The 19,811-nt window shown below is 36.6% G+C and overlaps 1 protein-coding gene across 6 annotated transcripts in view; it reads right to left on the bottom strand.

Annotated features, from left to right (window-relative positions):
• Nucleotides 1-8,215: 8,215 nt before the first annotated feature.
• The window catches only part of MRPL1 (mitochondrial ribosomal protein L1), a 94,568-nt gene continuing 82,972 nt past the window's right edge, over nucleotides 8,216-19,811 (bottom strand). For all 6 annotated transcript variants that reach the window (XR_012023111.1, XR_012023112.1, XM_072809975.1 and 3 more), the window contains 2 exons: nucleotides 17,752-17,833; nucleotides 8,216-8,526 (listed from right to left, as the gene is read on the bottom strand). Coding sequence is in view for 4 of the 6 variants with exons in the window: in XM_072809975.1 (XP_072666076.1) it covers nucleotides 8,408-8,526; nucleotides 17,752-17,833 (201 nt within the window). In the remaining 2 variants the exon portion in view is untranslated. The remainder of the gene's footprint in view (nucleotides 8,527-17,751; nucleotides 17,834-19,811) is intronic.

Below are 19,811 nucleotides of genomic sequence, written 5' to 3'. Positions count from 1 at the left end.
GAAATATTCTGCATTTTGATTTTCATCGTGCTCACATGTGTATAAACTTTTGTCATACTCAGTGAACTGTAAGGTCAGTTCTACTATAATGCTTACTTTTGACAATGTAAATTTGTTCTAACACGGTACAAAAAAATTACTATAAGTTAAATTTGACTTTGTGTGATTTCACCACTAAAAAACACCAGATGAACACAGAAAATTGTACCCAGCTGAAATGATATGCATATATAACTTGCCAACCTTTATGCTATTATTTTCATATTTTACTTCAAACTGTCATAAACCCCACCATACACTGTTACATTTGCTTTTAAAAGGTAATTTTTTAAATGATAAAAGTGAAAAAAAAATCTCATATTTTCCCACGTATTTACCACTTCTGGCATTTTTCATTCATTTGTATGGAACTAGGTTTATATCTGGTATAATTTTTCTTCCTCTAGAAGAACTTGTAAATTTTCTTGTAATTCAGGTTTGCTGGAAATAAACTCTTTGCTTTTGTCTGCCTCAAAATGTCTTTATATTGCTCTCCTTTTTAATGGTTATTTTCATTTGACATAGAATCTTAGATTATTTTTTTTTAAAGATTTTATTTATTTGAGAGAGAAAAAGCAAGAGACAGAGCACAAGCGGGGGGGGGGGCAGGGGCAAAGAGAGGGAGAAGCAGACTCCCTGCTGAGCAGGGAGCCCCACAGGGGGCTCTGTCCCAGGAATCTGGGATCATGACCTGAGCCAAGGTCAGATGCCCAACTGACTGAGCCACTCTTAGATCAACTTTTTAAAAAAGCATATTAAAGTTATCATCCCATTCCTTGTTTTAGCTTGATTTTTTCTGACAAGAAATCAGTAGTAATTCTTATCTTGATATCCCTATATTTAATGTTTCTTTTTTTCCTTTGGCTGCTTCTCAGAGCTTCACTTTATCACTGGTTCTCAACAATTTGAATATGGTATGCCTTAGAATAGTTTTCTTTTCAATTATCCTGCATGGAATTTGTTGAGTTTAAGGCAATGAAACTTGCCTTAAAATTACTGGACAATAACAACAATGTACCGTATATAGCAGAGTTGGAACTTAAATCCTTAGTTTGACTCCAGGGTTTGTGCTCTTAATCACTATATTATTTTAGCAAACTACCTTAGAGAAGTACTTGCTCATACTTACAAAGACACACATAATAATTATGTTCATCAAAATGTTATATTGGAAAAAACCTAAATGTCTATCAATAGGGACTGGTAATATACATATGGTAATATATATATTAGGGTACATTCATATTATGGAGCAACATACAAACTTTAAAAAAATATAGTAGTCATAGAATAATGCTCCGGATATTGAGTAAAAAAATAATTGTAAAACATTAAATATAGTATAATGCAGTCGATTTTAATCCATATGCCACAGGCAATTGACTGTATACATGTGGGAACAGAATTTGTATAAGTATAGAAGATTCACATGGAGCCACCAGAGAGGTTGGGTGGGCGATTCACAGAAAGTTTTGATCTGATTGAATCTTTTTACCATGGGAATCTGTTCATGTGTTTATAATTAACAAAATGAAAATGAAATGGACATTTCTCCCCTCCAAAAAATAAATGGACACTTTTTTCTGCAAAGAATATCTACTATGTGTCTAAAAATACTTTGAGTAAGAAATATTTTGAGCTCATAGAAATAGTTACTGATTTCACAGAAATCAGAGATATTTAATAAAAATTCAAAGAATGAACGGGCCTTAAAGATTTGTTAACCCTCCCATCAGTGCTCCTGATTCTTCCTAAATATCCATCCAAGTTGTAGTAACCTAATGTAGTACACATCTATTGGTTTTCATGCCCAACACGCAATAGCCACTTCTTTTGGCAAAAGCACCTCAATGTTCACCTGAGGACTTTCTTTTACCCTACTGAATGCATTTTCAGTGAAATGATCAATTCTGTCTTTTCCTGACCAAGGAGTGGGTGTGTAAGCTAAACTAGGCCAAGCAGACTCTCTGCCTTGAGAACTTAAATCTTGAGTGGAATGACACAAGGTCAGAAGACTGAGCTGATTCAGTAGCTGAGGAAACTGTCCATTGGTTCCTGCTACTTAGATTCCATGAGATGCTTCCTATCCTTTCCCAATACCAGTTCCTTGGCCTTTCCTTAAGTTCTGTGAATCATCCCAAATCCTTATGATTAATCCCGTCTCTGTTTAAGTCAGTCAGTTTCCATTGACAGTAATTATAGAATGCTAACTGATACAGCTGGATGTAAATACACTCAATAAAGAGGTTACAACTAATTTGTAAGAGAGTACACTGCATTTAAGTTTTGCTTAACTTTGTGCCAGAACTTACTTCTTTATAAAATCTATATTAGTTACAGCTCTATGTCTGGAGCTTCAGAGTATCCAAGCTCCGTCTTGCAATGGCATGTATTTAAAAACTATTATCAAAAAAAAAAAAACTATTATCATTTGTACCTAAATACTTTCTTAGCAAAAAACTCATTTTCTCAATTAAAATATGTATAACTACTTCACACTGACTAGAAATGGTTATAAGAAAAAAGACAGACAATTCTAAATGTTGACGAGAATGTGAAGAAACTGGAAGCTTCATACCTTGCTGCAGGGAATATAAAATAAGACAGCCACTGTGGAAAACAGTTTATACGATTAAAATATTTATACAATTTAATGTTTTCAAATGGACTTTATAAATAATCACCTATTGTAATATCATCCCATGTCATGATATCCATGAAATCATGGTCTTTAGATGTTATATTTTTCTATGATACATTAAAGATATACTTAAATATTCATTTAAAATGTGGTTCACTTACTATTGAAATTGATTTCTTGTTCCGCTAATGGTAGATACTTATTGCCCTTTGGGAAACACTGTTTTTTTTTATATTTTAAAAAATGTATAAACTAATTTTCATTAAACCAATTACCAACTTAGGAAACAAAAATATAAAATTTATGTAACATGTGATGAGATACAGAAAGTATTAAACCTTTCATTTAGTAAATAGTGATTGTTTCTACTTGCCTTTTTTCAAAAGGAAGTGATTAAAGTGCTGGCAGTTTGGGAGCCAAGAAGTCTCTCTTCTACTCTGTACCCAACATGACCATAGCCACTCTATTTCAGGGAAAAAGGAGACCTCCACATAGAGAAAAGGAAAAAAAGGAAGTACAACAAAATGTTAACTGGTTATTTAAGAAATTATGGGTCATTGTTTTCTTTACATTTTTTACTGTGTTCTTTCTCCTTTGCTTCGCTTATTTAATGTTCCTCTATTTTTTAAAATAAAATTATATAGTAAAACTTTTTGTTCTTTGGATATGTTCAGATGAAAATATTATTTCAACCGATTCCTTATAATAGTTATATTTCTAATTTTAGATTTTGATTCAAAAATAAAAATTTAAGTGAGGATACCAACTTCTTCCTTATTTTTTGAAGTACTGATATTTATATACACCTTTTTTTAAAGATTATTTATTTATTTATTCATGAGAGATAGAGAGAGAGAGAGAGAGAGGGACAGAGACAGAGACACAGGCAGAGGGAGAAGCAGGCTCCATGCAGGGGGCCCGACATGGGACTCAATCCTGGGTCTCCAGGATCACACCCCAGGCAGTGCTAAACCGCTGAGCCACCCGGCCTGCCCTTATATACACCTTCTATAGCTAATTATGTTACTAAGTTCTCAGAGCAATAGAAATAGATATTTGCCCATTATTACACGAAAAATATATAGATATCTCCCCAGTATTACATGAAAAAAATTAATAAAAACTGAATGCCTTCAATGGCCAGAGTAGCACACACAAAAATTGGGTTCTGAGACCTAAAACCTTCTTGTAATTATAGCTTCATTATTCTCAAGACACTATTGGTTAAGATATATGATACATGGGATTTTTCAGAATTTGCTTTTAATTACTCTAGTAGGCATAAGGACAAACTGGGGGCTGGTGGATAGATGAAAGGGATAGATGTAATTAGCACAACTGCATAATGCTGATAATTACTGAAGGTGGGTGGTAAGTAAACAGGTTTTCCTTATTTTTTAAAATTTACTGTTTGAAAAATTCTATAATAAAATTTAAAACAAAGAAAAGAATTCTAAATGCACTATTTACAGTGACAACTAAAGCAAACTCCATGGTATAACCAAAACAGAATTAAAATGAACAAATAAAAAACTCATTATAAAACAAAGCTCCAAGTGGTCTATATAATAATTTTGCTTTTTTATCTGTATAGCCAAAGGAAAAAACCAAGTATTTACCAATAAACAAAGGCTATTTAAAAGTTGCATGAAAGCTTATGATCGCCACCTACTGTACACTGTTATTAACTGCTTGCTACAGAAAAACAATCACTATTGAATAAGTGCCTGCCTCCCCCTCCAGGCAAAGCATCTGGTCCTTCATGTGATAATCCTAATACCATTAAATTCATGTTTACATGTATGTTTATATTAGTAATATTAATTAACGTTCTATTAAATAACTTATAACAACGTGAAATGCCACCTGCAAAAAATATTTTGTCAGAAAAGCATAGTGGTACCATTTTACAATGTCCTTATTTTACAGAAGAAAGATCCTAGATTTTGAATTGTTTTCTCATACACTGAGAACCCAGAATTTAAATTACTTACACACAGAGATAAATCAAAAACCTATAAATTAGTCCTGGCTTTTTTTTTTTTTAAGATTTTATTTATTTATTCATGAGAGACACACAGAGAGAGGCAGAGACACTGGCAGAGGAAGAAGCAGGCTCCATGCAGGAAGCCCGATGTGGGACTCAATCCCAGATCTCCAGGATCATGCCCTGAGCCCAAGGCAGTTGCTTAACCGCTGAGCCACCCAGATATCCCAGTCCTGGCTCTTAAATTTGGTGCATTAGCTTTTTATTACCTGTTCTTAAAATTGCAACTTATTTTTTTTTTAAGATTATTTATTTACTCAGGAGAGACAGAGAGAGGGAGACAGAGACACAGGCAGAGGGAGAAGCAGGCTCCATGCAGGAAGCCCGATGTGGGACTCGATCCCGGGTCTCCAGGATTGCGCCCTGGGCCAAAGGCAGGCGCTAAACCGCTGGGCCACCCAGGGATCCCCTACCAGTGATTCTTGATCCCGGTGCATCAGTATTACCTGTGACTTTTTTTTTTTTTTGAGTAGGCTCCATGCCCACCCAACACAGGGGTTGAACTCACAACCCAGAAATTAAGAGTCACATGCTCTACCGACTGAGCCAGACAGGTGCCCCTGGAGTTTTTATTTTTTTTAATATTTTATTTATTCATGAGACACACACACACACACACACACACACACACACACACAGGCAGAGGGAGAAGCAGGCTCCAAGCAGAGAGCCTGATGTGGGACTTGATCCTCGAGACTCCAGGATCACGCCCTGGGCAGAAGGCAGGTGCCAAACCGCTGAGGCACCCAGGGATCCCTCCCGTGGAGTTTTTAAATAAACTGTTTGTGGTATCACAGCCAAAGATGTTTTTTATCTAGCCAGAATTTAAAAAGCCAATAGAAAATAACAGGGGTTCTCAAAGTGTTATCCACGAAACAGCAACATCATCACCTGGGAATTTGTTAGAAATGTACATTTTAAAGGTTCACCCAAGACTGCTAAGCAGAGCCCAGAGATTCGTGATTGTGAGCCCACCAGGTGATTTGAATACAGGCTAAAGTCTGAATATCACTGGTATTTAATATAAAATTTTTAAGGTTTTAATCTCTTTAAATGTAAGATTTAATTCTCTGTTCTCTATGAAAATATGATGATAGTAATAATAATGCAAAAGAGAAAGACATTTACATTAAGGGTAATCTAGTACAATCCTATTTTCTAGAAACATATCATTATAAACACTCAACATTAGTTCTAGTTAGCCAAAAGGAAAAAAGCTTAATGAAAGAGTAGGGAATAATTTATCCCTTAATGTTAATAAAACCCTTGAATGTTCTTGCCTAGAGCAAATTTTCCAACCATACTTCCTTGTTCTGGTTTGTTCTGATCACAAAAGCACTTAAGACACAATTAAGACTTCTAGCCATATCATACCTTTTAACCCAGGGATGTCACTGCTAGGACTAGAGAGGAAAATAAACTACACTCAAAGATTTTCTCCAAAGCATTGTAAATAACAGAGAAGGGGGATCTGAAAGTGATTTAAATGTCCAACAATTAAGAAATGATTCCATAAATTACAGGACAGGATAGAATATTGCTCAACCATTAAAATGATGCTTTCCACATGAGATTTCAAATAATATGGAAAAATGCTTACTTTATAGCATCATGTGTATGTTCTCTGTCTCTCTGTCAAGTGAAAAAGACAATATAAAGCACCAAAATATTAATGCTCGTTATCTCTGAGTAGTAGGATTATGAGATTTTTTATAATTATTAGTGTTTTTAAAACTTTCCATCATAAGACTACACTTAATCTACTCATCAGAATAAGATCCACAAATATAAAATACAGCTTCTACTCTGAATTAGGATCTTCAAATAATGACTAATCAGTAAGCCTTCAAAAGATAGTAACTGGGGAAAACAAGTAAATATCTTTTTGTCTCCCTAACCTACACCACTCTTTTCTCATACCACTCCTTCTAACCCTTTTATTTCTACTTTCTTCACATCAGCTCTGCCATAACCAGAGATACTAAGACATAATTATCCAATGTTTTCACAATTTTAAACTGTTCAGTTAAACAGTCCAATTTATCTTAGAATATATAAAAAGGAGATAAAATACCCTAATGGTTAAGAGAACAGACTTCAAAATCAGACAGATCTAGGTTTGAGTCTTAGTTTAGGGGAGCTCACAGAGGTTTCAATTTCGTTATCTGTAAGTAGGAGTACCAACCCTCCTTCAGTGAACTGTTATGAGGATGAAATGAGAGGATGCATATAAAGCATAAGCTGGTAGTAGGCACTCAGAAGATAACTGCTATTACTATTTTATAGTTAATGTTAAAATTGTTTTAGGTAAATAGCCCTCAAATTTTAATTTTCCTGTGGAAAAAAGCTTACTAAGGTACAATGGTTGCTCACAGTCATTTGGACTCCTCCATCCACTTCTATTTCAAAAACAATTTGGAAGCTGCCAAAATACTCTTTACAAAGTGGGTGTTACTAAAACCCACCAACAAATTTATCAATGCTATTATTTCATGAAAGAAGCAGCATTTGAACATCTGAAAAAGAAAGAACAGAAGAGAAAAGAAAAGAAAAGGAAAGAAAAGAAAAGGAAAGGAAAGAAAAGTCTGAGGATAGTCTTTGGGTAAAGGAAATCATTCCAAAGAAAGGACAGTGGGCAACTGCATCTCAAACTTATCCTTATGTTTTCCATTTTGTCACCTGCCAGTAAATACATAAAGACCAACACCACTTTGCAAATGGACACTTGATGAAAGACACTCAACTTCCTAGCCTGATACTTCTCCAATTCAATGAAGTTGTTCTATCCACATCATGGGATGTTCATTCAACAAACACTATCCAAACCTATTACTTGCTGTTAAGTAAAGGAATTCAAGATCAAATGAGGTTAAGTATATGAAGTATAGTGAAAACACTATACACTATATGTATATTATAAAGCACCATTAAATTATATAGTGTTGTCATTATAAAACCCCACAAATATTTTAAATTAATTCCTAAAAGGAAAAACGATTTCCCACTCACATGTTTTAATGTCTTAGTCATTTTCTATGTTCACGCTATCACAAGTGACATTTAAAATTCTTAGAATGAACACTTGCCAGACTTTTTCTTTAGAAAATAGTCAAATTTGGGATCCCTGGGTGGCGCAGCGGTTTGGCACCTGCCTTTGGCCCAGGGCGTGATCCTGGAGACCCAGGATCGAATCCCACGTCGGGCTCCCGGTGCATGGAGCCTGCTTCTCCCTCTGCCTGTGTCTCTGCCTCTCTCTCTCTCTCTGTGTGACTATCATAAATAAATAAAAATTTAAAAAAAAAGAAAATAGTCAAATTTGTGATATAGCTCACGACTTGCCATTCTCTATCTTACAAAAATTGAGAATATTACTTTTCCCCAGACAGTATGGCTCTCAAGGGAAAGTTATTAAGCTAGATATTGCCACTATAATTACCAGCATGCAGAATCTAAATTCTAAAGAAGACAATTTAATAGGATTTAAAATATAGGTTCAGAGAGAGAAAATTTTATTTGCTTATTTTGGAAAGTGTTGTTGTAAGATTTTCCAAGTGTTAAAATTCACTGTCAAACACGATGACTGAGAAATAACAAGACACCAAATATAGAAATTATACAGTTTTATAATTTTCTCTGTTGCTTCTTAATCCACTGAAAATAATTTAATAATATAACATTTTTTACGCATCTTCTTTGTTACTTTCTTCGGTTTCTACTTCTTTAGGCAACAATGGCTTGATCTTTAGTAATAAACCTTCACTTGTTGAAGTACGAAGGAAAGCTCGTACCACGAAAGGTCCTGGAAACAAAGAATCAACTTTTGTTTTATTTCATAGATATATAATGAGCAAATAGAAACGTACAACAAACCTTTTAAAACTCATGTTATATTTTCTACTTGAAAAGTATTTATATAACTGAATTAATACTGTGAATTATAAAGATCATCTCATCTCTAAAGTAGAAGACAAACTAACTGTACTGTAGCATATTAGAGTTTTATCATTAAAACTACATATTCTGTAATATTCATTTCTCTCTTCCAGAAAATGACCACCCAGAATTTATTTTACTGCAAAGCTGAAAGTGAAGGGAGCAGGTGGTGATATTTACATTTGATGGCATATTCTAAATATTTATATGAAACAGTACTGATGCTACTTTGTGTTACTGAACATTTAGCACAATTCCTTAAAAATTAAATAGCTTTTCATAAGAACAATTAAGGCACTTCATTTAAATTGTCAAAAAAAAAAAAAAGATGGGAGATAGTTCAAGATGACAGCTTAAGAAGATCCTTAACTCATCTCCTCCCACAGACACAATAAATTTACAACTATATATGGAACAAATTCCTCGAAAAAGTCCTGAAGACTAGATGAGCAGCATCTCCACAACAACGGATAAAAGGGCTGCACTGAGACACATGGGAAAGTCAGAGACAACACTCTGCAAAAACACCATCCCAGGCAAGGCGATCAACAATTAGGAGGGATCTCAAAAATACAGTACTTTTCCCTGAGGACCAAGGGCTTTGTCTCCCACACCAGGCATCCCAACCACTGTGTCTTATACAAGAGAGATGAGCTCCCAAAATATATGAATTTGAAAACCAACAGTGCATTCAGAACCCCAGAACTGGGAAGAGCAGAGAACTTGCTCTTAAAGGGCTCACACACAAACTCACTCACTCCACAACTGGTGCCAAAGAAGCAGTTTGAGAAGTGTCTAGACCATATGTGAAGGAAACCCACTTATTATCTTAAAGCAACTGCTAGAATGCAGGAACCTATTGAGACTCTCTCTCTGAGGATGAAAGTGCAGGTTGAGGCCATTTTTGCAATATCATTTGACTTCGCTAATGCTAATGCTGGAAGAGTCATGTTGGCAATGCCACTTTAACCTACTAGTGCCACCGGGCATGCTCTGCCCCCACATGCCATAGCCACAGCACAGCTGGTGGTCAAGAGTCCCATGTACCACTACCCTGCTGTGTTGCAGTCAAATCACAACCAGCCAAGTGGGCAGCCCCAACCAAAAATACAGCCTGTTACACAGTCAGCCAGGTGAACCCCCACCCCCATTCCTTCATTCCTACCATGCCACAAATAGATAAGCACCCCACATACAGCTGGCAGGTGTGTGAAGCCCACACAGGGTATATCCCTTGAGCACGTACGTGGCTCCCTCCTACAGCTAAGCACCACAGAAAATCTTGTACATGGCCAACAAATCTTGTTGCCTACAGAAGTAGAAACCAAAGAAAGTAACAAATCTACCAGTCCCTCAAGTAATACATAGAAACACACAAAATCAGGCCAAATTTGGAGGTAAAGAAATATGTTCCAAATGAAAGAACAAGGAAAAACCTGAGAAAAAGACCTTAATGAAATGGAGATAAGTAATCTATCTGATAAAGAGATCGAAGTAATGGTCATAAGGATGCTCACTCAGAAGAATAAATAAACACAAGGAGAACTTCAACAAAGAGAGACAAAATATATGAAAGTACCAAACAAAAATCAGAGCTGAAGACTAAAATTACTGAATTGAAAAATACACTGGAAGGGTTCAATAGCACCTGGATGAAGAACATATCAGCAACCTGTAAGATGCAACAATGGACTCACCCAGACAGGGAAACAAACAAACAAACAAAAAAAGAATTTTAAATTGTGAAAATAGCTTAAGGAATACATAGGACAACACCAAGCAAAATAATATTCTCATTATAGGGGTTCCATAAAGAAAAGAAACAGGCAGAAAACTTATAACAAAGAAAAAATAACTGAAAACCCTAACTTGAGGAAGGACATCAACATCCAAATCCAAGAAGGTCAGAAAGTTCCAAATAAGATAAAACCAAAGAGATTCACACCAAGACACATTATAATTAAAATGTCAAAAGTTAAAGTTAAAAGTAGCAGGAAAAAAACAACTTGATACACACAAAGGAAACCCCATAAGGCTATCAGCAAATTTTTCATAGGAAACTTTGAAGGCCAAGAGTAAAGGGCAGGACATATTCAAGGTGCTTAAAAGAAAAAACCTACAAGCAGGAATACTCTACCAAGCAAAATTATTCAAAATAGAAGGAGAGATAGAGTTTTTCAGATAAGTAAAAGCTAAAGGAGTTAATAATCACTAAACTAATCTTATTAAGAAATGTCAAAAGGACTTCTTTAAACTGAAATGAAATAGTACTAATAATGACAAGAAAACATACTAAAGTAAAAAGAATCTCACTGGAAATTGTAAATATATTATAAAAGTAGTACATTTACTCACCTATATGGCTAGCATAAAAGTCAAAAGACAAAAGTAGTAAAACTAAAACTGTAATAATTAGTTAAGGGATATATAAAATGAAAAAGTGTAAAATGTGACATAAAAACCATAAAATACAGAGGGTGGAAAAAAACTGTAGATTTCCCAGGGTGTTAGGGTGGCTCAGTTAGTTAGGGATCTGCCTTTGGCTCAGGTCATGATCCCAGAGCACTGAGATCAAGTCCTGCATCAGGCTCCCTGCTCAGTAGGGAGTCTTCTACCTCTACCTTCCTCCCACTCATGCTTGCTCCCTCTCTCTCACTCAAAGAAATCAAATCTTTAAAAAAAAATGCAGAGTTCTGGAATGAGTTTCAATTAAGTTGCTACCAATTGAAAACAAACTGTTATATACATAGAATGGTATATATGAACCGCATGGTAGCCACAAGGAAAAAAACCTATCACAGGGATCCCTGGGTGGCGCAGCGGTTTGGCGCCTGCCTTTGGCCCAGGGCGCGATCCTGGAGACCCAGGATCGAGTCCCACGTCGGGCTCCCGGTGCATGGAGCACCTTAAAGCAGCAAGAGACAAGAAATCACTGACTTTTATGGGGAGGAGTATTAGGGTAACAGCAGACCTCTCCACAGAGACCTGGCAGGCCAGAAAGGGCTGGCAGGATATATTCAGGGTCCTAAATGAGAAGAACATGCAACCAAGAATACTTTATCCAGCAAGGCTCTCATTCAAAATGGAAGGAGAGATAAAGAGCCTCCAAGACAGGCAGCAACTAAAAGAATATGTGACCTCCAAACCAGCTCTGCAAGAAATTTTAAGGGGGACTCTTCAAATTCACCTTTAAGAAGAGGTTCAGTGGAACAGTCCACAAAAACAAAGACTGAATAGATATCATGATGACACTAAACTCATATCTCTCAATAGTAACTCTGAATGTGAACGGGCTTAATGACCCCATCAAAAGGCGCAGGGTTTCAGACTGGATAAAAAAGCAGGACCCATCTATTTGCTGTCTACAAGAGACTCATTTTAGACAGAAGGACACCTACAGCCTGAAAATAAAAGGTTGGAGAACCATTTACCATTCGAATGGTCCTCAAAAGAAAGCTGGGGTAGCCATCCTTATATCAGATAAACTAAAATTTACCCCAAAGACTGTAGTGAGAGATGAAGAGGGACACTATATCATACTTAAAGGATCTATTCAACAAGAGGACTTAACAATCCTCAATATATATGCTCCGAATGTGGGAGCTGCCAAATATATAAATCAATTATTAACCAAAGTGAAGAAATACTTAGATAATAATACACTTATACTTGGTGACTTCAATCTAGCTCTTTCTATACTCGATAGGTCTTCTAAGCACAACATCTCCAAAGAAACGAGAGCTTTAAATGATACACTGGACCAGATGGATTTCACAGATATCTACAGAACTTTACATCCAAACTCAACTGAATACACATTCTTCTCAAGCGCACATGGAACTTTCTCCAGAATAGACCACATATTGGGTCACAAATCGGGTCTGAACCGATACCAAAAGATTGGGATCGTCCCCTGCATATTCTCAGGCCGTAATGCATTGAAATTAGAACTAAATCACAAGAAGTTTGGAAGGATCTCAAACACGTGGAGGTTAAGGACCATCCTGCCAAAAGATGAAAGGGTCAACCAGGAAATTAAGGAAGAATTAAAAACATTCATGGAAACTAATGAGAATGAAGATACAACCATTCAAAATCTTTGGGATGCAGCAAAAGCAGTCCTAAGGGGGAAATACATCGCAATACAAGCATCCATTCAAAAACTGGAAAGAACTCAAATACAAAAGCTAACCTTACACATAAAGGAGCTAGAGAAAAAACAGCAAATAGATCCTACACCCAAGAGAAGAAGGGAGTTAATAAAGATTCGAGCAGAACTCAACGAAATCGAGACCAGAAGAACTGTGGAACAGATCAACAGAACCAGGAGTTGGTTCTTTGAAAGAATTAATAAGATAGATAAACCATTAGCCAGCCTTATTAAAAAGAAGAGAGAGAAGACTCAAATTAATAAAATCATGAATGAGAAAGGAGAGATCACTACCAACACCAAGGAAATACAAACGATTTTAAAAACATATTATGAACAGCTATACGCCAATAAATTAGGCAATCTAGAAGAAATGGACGCATTCCTGGAAAGCCACAAACTACCAAAACTGGAACAGGAAGAAATAGAAAACCTGAACAGGCCAATAACCAGGGAGGAAATTGAAGTAGTCATCAAAAACCTCCCAAGACACAAGAGTCCAGGGCCAGATGGCTTCCCAGGGGAATTTTATCAAACGTTTAAAGAAGAAACCATACCTATTCTCCTAAAGCTGTTTGGAAAGATAGAAAGAGATGGAGTACTTCCAAATTCGTTCTATGAAGCCAGCATCACCTTAATTCCAAAGCCAGACAAAGACCCCGCCAAAAAGGAGAATTACAGACCAATATCCCTGATGAACATGGATGCAAAAATTCTCAACAAGATACTGGCCAATAGGATCCAAGAGTACATTAAGAAAATTATTCACCATGACCAAGTAGGATTTATCCCCGGGACACAAGGCTGGTTCAACACCCGTAAAACAATCAATGTGATTCATCATATCAGCAAGAGAAAAACCAAGAACCATATGATCCTCTCATTAGATGCAGAGAAAGCATTTGACAAAATACAGCATCCATTCCTGATCAAAACTCTTCAGAGTGTAGGGATAGAGGGAACATTCCTCAACATCTTAAAAGCCATCTATGAAAAGCCCACAGCAAATATCATTCTCAATGGGGAAGCACTGGGAGCCTTTCCCCTAAGATCAGGAACAAGACAGGGATGTCCACTCTCACCACTGCTGTTCAACATAGTACTGGAAGTCCTAGCCTCAGCAATCAGACAACAAAAAGACATTAAAGGCATTCAAATTGGCAAAGAAGAAGTCAAACTCTCCCTCTTCGCCGATGACATGATACTCTACATAGAAAACCCAAAAGTCTCCACCCCAAGATTGCTAGAACTGATACAGCAATTCGGTAGCGTGGCAGGATACAAAATCAATGCCCAGAAGTCAGTGGCATTTCTATACACTAACAATGAGACTGAAGAAAGAGAAATTAAGGAGTCAATCCCATTTACAATTGCACCCAAAAGCATAAGATACCTAGGAATAAACCTCACCAAAGATGTAAAGGATCTATACCCTCAAAACTATAGAACACTTCTGAAAGAAATTGAGGAAGACACAAAGAGATGGAAAAATATTCCATGCTCATGGATTGGCAGAATTAATATTGTGAAAATGTCAATGTTACCCAGGGCAATATACACATTTAATGCAATCCCTATCAAAATACCATGGACTTTCTTCAGAGAGTTAGAACAAATTATTTTAAGATTTGTGTGGAATCAGAAAAGACCCCGAATAGCCAGGGGAATTTTAAAAAAGAAAACCATATCTGGGGGCATCACAATGCCAGATTTCAGGTTGTACTACAAAGCTGTGGTCATCAAGACAGTGTGGTACTGGCACAAAAACAGACACATAGATCAGTGGAACAGAATAGAGAACCCAGAAGTGGACCCTGAACTTTATGGGCAACTAATATTCGATAAAGGAGGAAAGACTATCCATTGGAAGAAAGACAGTCTCTTCAATAAATGGTGCTGGGAAAATTGGACATCCACATGCAGAAGAATGAAACTAGACCACTCTCTTGCACCAGACACAAAGATAAACTCAAAATGGATGAAAGACCTAAATGTGAGACAAGATTCCATCAAAATCCTAGAGAAGAACACAGGCAACACCCTTTTTGAACTCGGCCATAGTAACTTCTTGCAAGATACATCCACGAAGGCAAAAGAAACAAAAGCAAAAATGAACTATTGGGACTTCATCAAGATAAGAAGTTTTTGCACAGCAAAGGATACAGTCAACAAAACTCAAAGACAACCTACAGAATGGGAGAATATATTTGCAAATGACCTATCAGATAAAGGGCTAGTTTCCAAGATCTATAAAGAACTTATGAAACTCAACACCAAAGAAACAAACAATCCAATCATGAAATGGGCAAAAGACATGAACAGAAATCTCACAGAGGAAGACATAGACATGGCCAACATGCATATGAGAAAATGCTCTGCATCACTTGCCATCAGGGGAAATACAAATCAAAACTACAATGAGATACCACCTCACACCAGTGAGAATGGGGAAAATTAACAAGGCAGGAAACAACAAATGTTGGAGAGGATGCAGAGAAAAGGGAACCCTCTTACACTGTTGGTGGGAATGTGAACTGGTGCAGCCACTCTGGAAAACTGTGTGGAGGTTCCTCAAAGAGTTAAAAATAGACCTGCCCTACGACCCAGCAATTGCACTGTTGGGGATTTACCCCAAAGATACAAATGCAATGAAACGCCGGGACACCTGCACCCCGATGTTTCTAGCAGCAATGGCCACGATAGCCAAACTGTGGAAGGAGCCTCGGTGTCCAACGAAAGATGAATGGATAAAGAAGATGTGGTTTATGTATACAATGGAATATTACTCAGCTATTAGAAATGACAAATACCCACCATTTGCTTCGATGTGGATGGAACTGGAGGGTATTATGCTGAGTGAAGTAAGTCAGTCGGAGAAGGACAAACATTATATGTTCTCATTCATTTGGGGAATATAAATAATAGTGAAAGGGAAAATAAGGGAAGGGAGAAGAAATGTGTGGGAAATATCAGAAAGGGAGACAGAACGTAAAGACTGCTAACTCTGGGAAATGAACTAGGGGTGGTAGAAGGGGAGGAGGGCGGGGGGTGGGAGTGAATGGGTGACGGGCACTGGGTGTTATTCTGTATGTTAGTAAATTGAACACCAATAAAAAAATAAATTAAAAAAAAATTAACTCAAAGAATTTGAAAAATTGAAAGTAAGACCTGAAACCATAAAACTGCTAGAAGAAAACACAAGTCATAAGCTCTTCAACATTGGTCTTAGCAGGTTTTTTTTCTTAGGATGACTAAAAAGGGCAAAAAAAAAAAACAAAAAAAAAAACAAGTGGGACTATATTAAACTAAAAAGTTCTGCAGAGCAAAGGAAACTATCAACAAAATGAAAAGGCAACTTACTGAACAAAAGAAGGTATCTGCAAATCATATATCCAATAAGGGGTTAATATCCAAAATTTATAAAGAACTCCTATAACTCAATAACAAAAAAATTCAACTTAAAATTGGGCAGAGAATCTAAGTAGACAGTTTCCCAAAGACATACAGATGGACAACAGGCACATGAAAAGAAACTCAACATCATTAATCATTGGAAATGCAAATCAAATACCTGTCAGAATGGGTATTATCAAAAATAACATGTTGTAAAGGATGTGGAGAAAAAGATAACCCTCATGCATTGTTAGTGGGAATGTAAATTGGTGCAGACACTGGAAAACAGTATGAGGATTCCTCAAAAAATTAAAAAAAGAACAGTCCAGCAATTCCACTTTGGGGTATATCTAAAGAAAATGAACACACTGGTTTGAAAAGATATAAACACCTCTATGTTCCTTTCAGCATATTTATAATAGCCAAGATATGAAAACAACCTAAGTGTCCATCTATACATGAATGAATAAAGAAGATATGGTACACACACACACACACACACACACACACACACACTATGGAATTCTACTCAGGCATATTAAAGAATGAAATCTTTCTGTGACACTAAAGGACCTTGAAGACACTATCCTAAATGAAATGATTCAGACAGAGAAAGACAAATACCAATGATTTCATTTATAAGTGAAATCTAAAATACAAAACTAACAAAACCAAACCAAACCCCGTGTCACAGATAAGGAGAACAGAGCGGTGGGTGCCAAGGGGGTATAGAGTTGGAGGAGGGACAAGATGGGTGAAGGGGATCAAGAGGTAGAAACATTCAGTTATGAAATAAGTCAATGGGATGTAATGTACAGCACACGGAATACAGTCAATATTATTTTATTAACTTTGTATGTTGACAGATGGTAACTAGTCTTATGGTGGCGATCAAGATCAATTTGCAATGTATACAAATGCTGAATTACTATGTTGTACACTTGAAACTAAAAGAACATTATATGTTAATTATACTTCTATTTAAAAAACTGTAAAAAGAGGATATATTCCTTTTAGAGATTTACTGTTCATCATTCCACTCCTGCCATAGTCTCAGAAGATCCTATACTGAAATTAAAGTGCCTCATAGAATATAAGAATGCATACACATACAATTACTAAGAACTATGGCCATATCTACAACAGCAGAATTAACAATGAGGTATTTATTCACCAGTGTGTTTAACTCCCAAAGAAGGTTAAAAAAAAAAAAAAAAAAAGCTTAAGATTGTGTTTTAATTATACACTGGGTTATAAAACTAAACTTGACAGAGTCCTATAATAGTAAGTCTATAAACAAAGAGTCTACTGAGTATAATGAACCCTTTTTTGGCTGCAACCAGCCAGGAGTGAAATTGCAAAGAGAATATGCATGGCACATAATGCAATAATAAGGGCACTATATGTGTTTCTAGCCTACTAAACAGCTTCCAGAAAATAATGCTGCTATTGTATACTGTACTTGCTCTTAACTTGATTGTTTTCTTAATATTTTACATTCTTAAAGAATCACAGAGCAATAGGGAAGTACTCCAGCAAATCACTTACCCAAACTGAGTGGTCTGTGCTTACAAACTTCACTGATAACTGCTTGCAGATTGGCAGCTATCTGGTCACTTTGCATATCCAGCTGAAAGAAAAGGATATATAACATTAATAATGTGAAAATGAGAAGATAATGCAACTCTTGGTGACTACACTAGTATTTATTTTAGACAGTGTTTTCCTGAGGCAGAATACACCATCCCTGATCCCTATCTCCAAGGATTTAGTGATACTTCGTCTTAAAGTTTTTTTTGTTTTCTTTTTTTTTTTTTTTTTTTTTTTTTAAGATTTTATTTATTTATGATAGAGAAAGAGAGAGAGAGAGAGAGGCAGAGACACAGGCAGAGGAGAAGCAGGCTCCATGCCGGGAGCCTGACGCGGGACTTGATCCCGGGACCCCAGGATTGTGCCCTGGGCCAAAGGCAGGCGCCAAACCACTGAGCCACCCAGGGATCCCCTTAAAGTTTTTTTTTTTTTTTTTTTTTTTTTTTTAATTTTTATTTATTTATGATAGTCACAGAGAGAGAGAGAGGCAGAGACACAGGCAGAGGGAGAAGCAGGCTCCATGCACCGGGAGCCCGACGTGGGATTCGATCCCGGGTCTCCAGGATCGCGCCCTGGGCCAAAGACAGGCGCTAAACCGCTGCGCCACCCAGGGATCCCTCCTTAAAGTTTTTTTTTGTTGATTTACTTTTACTTTTTGTTTTCTTTTTTAAAGATTTTATTTGTGAAATAGAGAGAGCAAGAGTGGGGAAAGGAGGGGTGCAGAGGGACAAGCAGACTCCGCACTGAGAGCAGAGTCCAAAATGAGGCCCAGAGATCATGACCTGAGTAGAAGTCAGACGCTTAACTGAGTAGAAGTCAGACGCTTAACTGATTGAGCCACTCATGCATCCCCTTTGTTGATTTACTTTTAAAGGACGCCAAGAAAATGTTTAGAAATTCATGCTTGGGATCCCTGGGTGGCGCAGCGGTTTAGCGCCTGCCTTTGGCCCAGGGCGTGATCCTGGAGACCCGGGATCGAATCCCATATCAGGCTCCCGGTGCATGGAGCCTGCTTCTCCCTCTGCCTGTGTCTCTGCCTCTCTCTCTCTCTCTGTGACTATCATACATAAATAAATATTTAAAAAAAAAAAAAAAAAGAAATTCATGCTTTCAGGAGTACAAAATAAAACTACCACACATTCAAACATACATATCTGATACAGAGACATTTTTCAGGATGCTATGGTAACACTCTATGCAATAACAAATATCTTGCTATTCAACAAAAATTATAGTAAGTACATATATAGTGAACAAGCCCTATTCATAAAACTCCAAAACTTAGCTCACAACTTTGGAATGTTTATCATTTAAATTTAATGCATGTTACTCTTCTAAAATATACCAATTAAAATCAGTTATATTACATCCCGATGTTTAAAGGATTTTACACTTTGCCAAATGAATCAATTTTTTGAAATTCATGTAAAACTCATAATAGCATAATGGCAAAAAAAAAAAAATCACATGGTAAGAGTTCAAGTATGTTTTCTATTTTCTAGTGACTCTGAAACCCCTGTGGAAAATGTGCTGTGTAAGCATGAAGAGAATTCCTCATGAAAAAAAAAACTATTCTCATCATCACCATTTATTTTACATTCACTTGGACATGATGCAATACCAAATCCTAAATGAGAAGGTTTGGATATTATTGGAGGCATTTTCACGTTATGCCAATCCATAAGTGAAACTGTGAGCGGAAAAAAAATAATATCAAGCAATGCTTAATTCACCTTCTTAAGTCCACAGAACTCCATATGTTCTAACCAAGTAGTTCACTGGCAGAAAAGGCACCTTACATTTGCTTTGTTAAAAAGCAAAACAAAAACTAAGATGATCAGCATGTGTCTCCCTTCATCTGTACTTCTCTACGTTAATCAAATTGTCCTTCTTTCTATTATCTAATGAAGTAACCACCACAGCTCTAGTAAGCTCCCTCACCCTTTGTTAAAGACCCACTGCTACCTTAAATTTGGGAAAGTAATAAGTACAAGAAAAAGCAAGATGTCCAACGTATG

This window comes from Canis lupus, chromosome 33 (assembly GCF_048164855.1).
Source record: "Canis lupus baileyi chromosome 33, mCanLup2.hap1, whole genome shotgun sequence".
NCBI classification, from domain to species: domain Eukaryota; kingdom Metazoa; phylum Chordata; class Mammalia; order Carnivora; family Canidae; genus Canis; species Canis lupus.
This window is presented reverse-complemented; position numbering and strand designations above follow the sequence as displayed.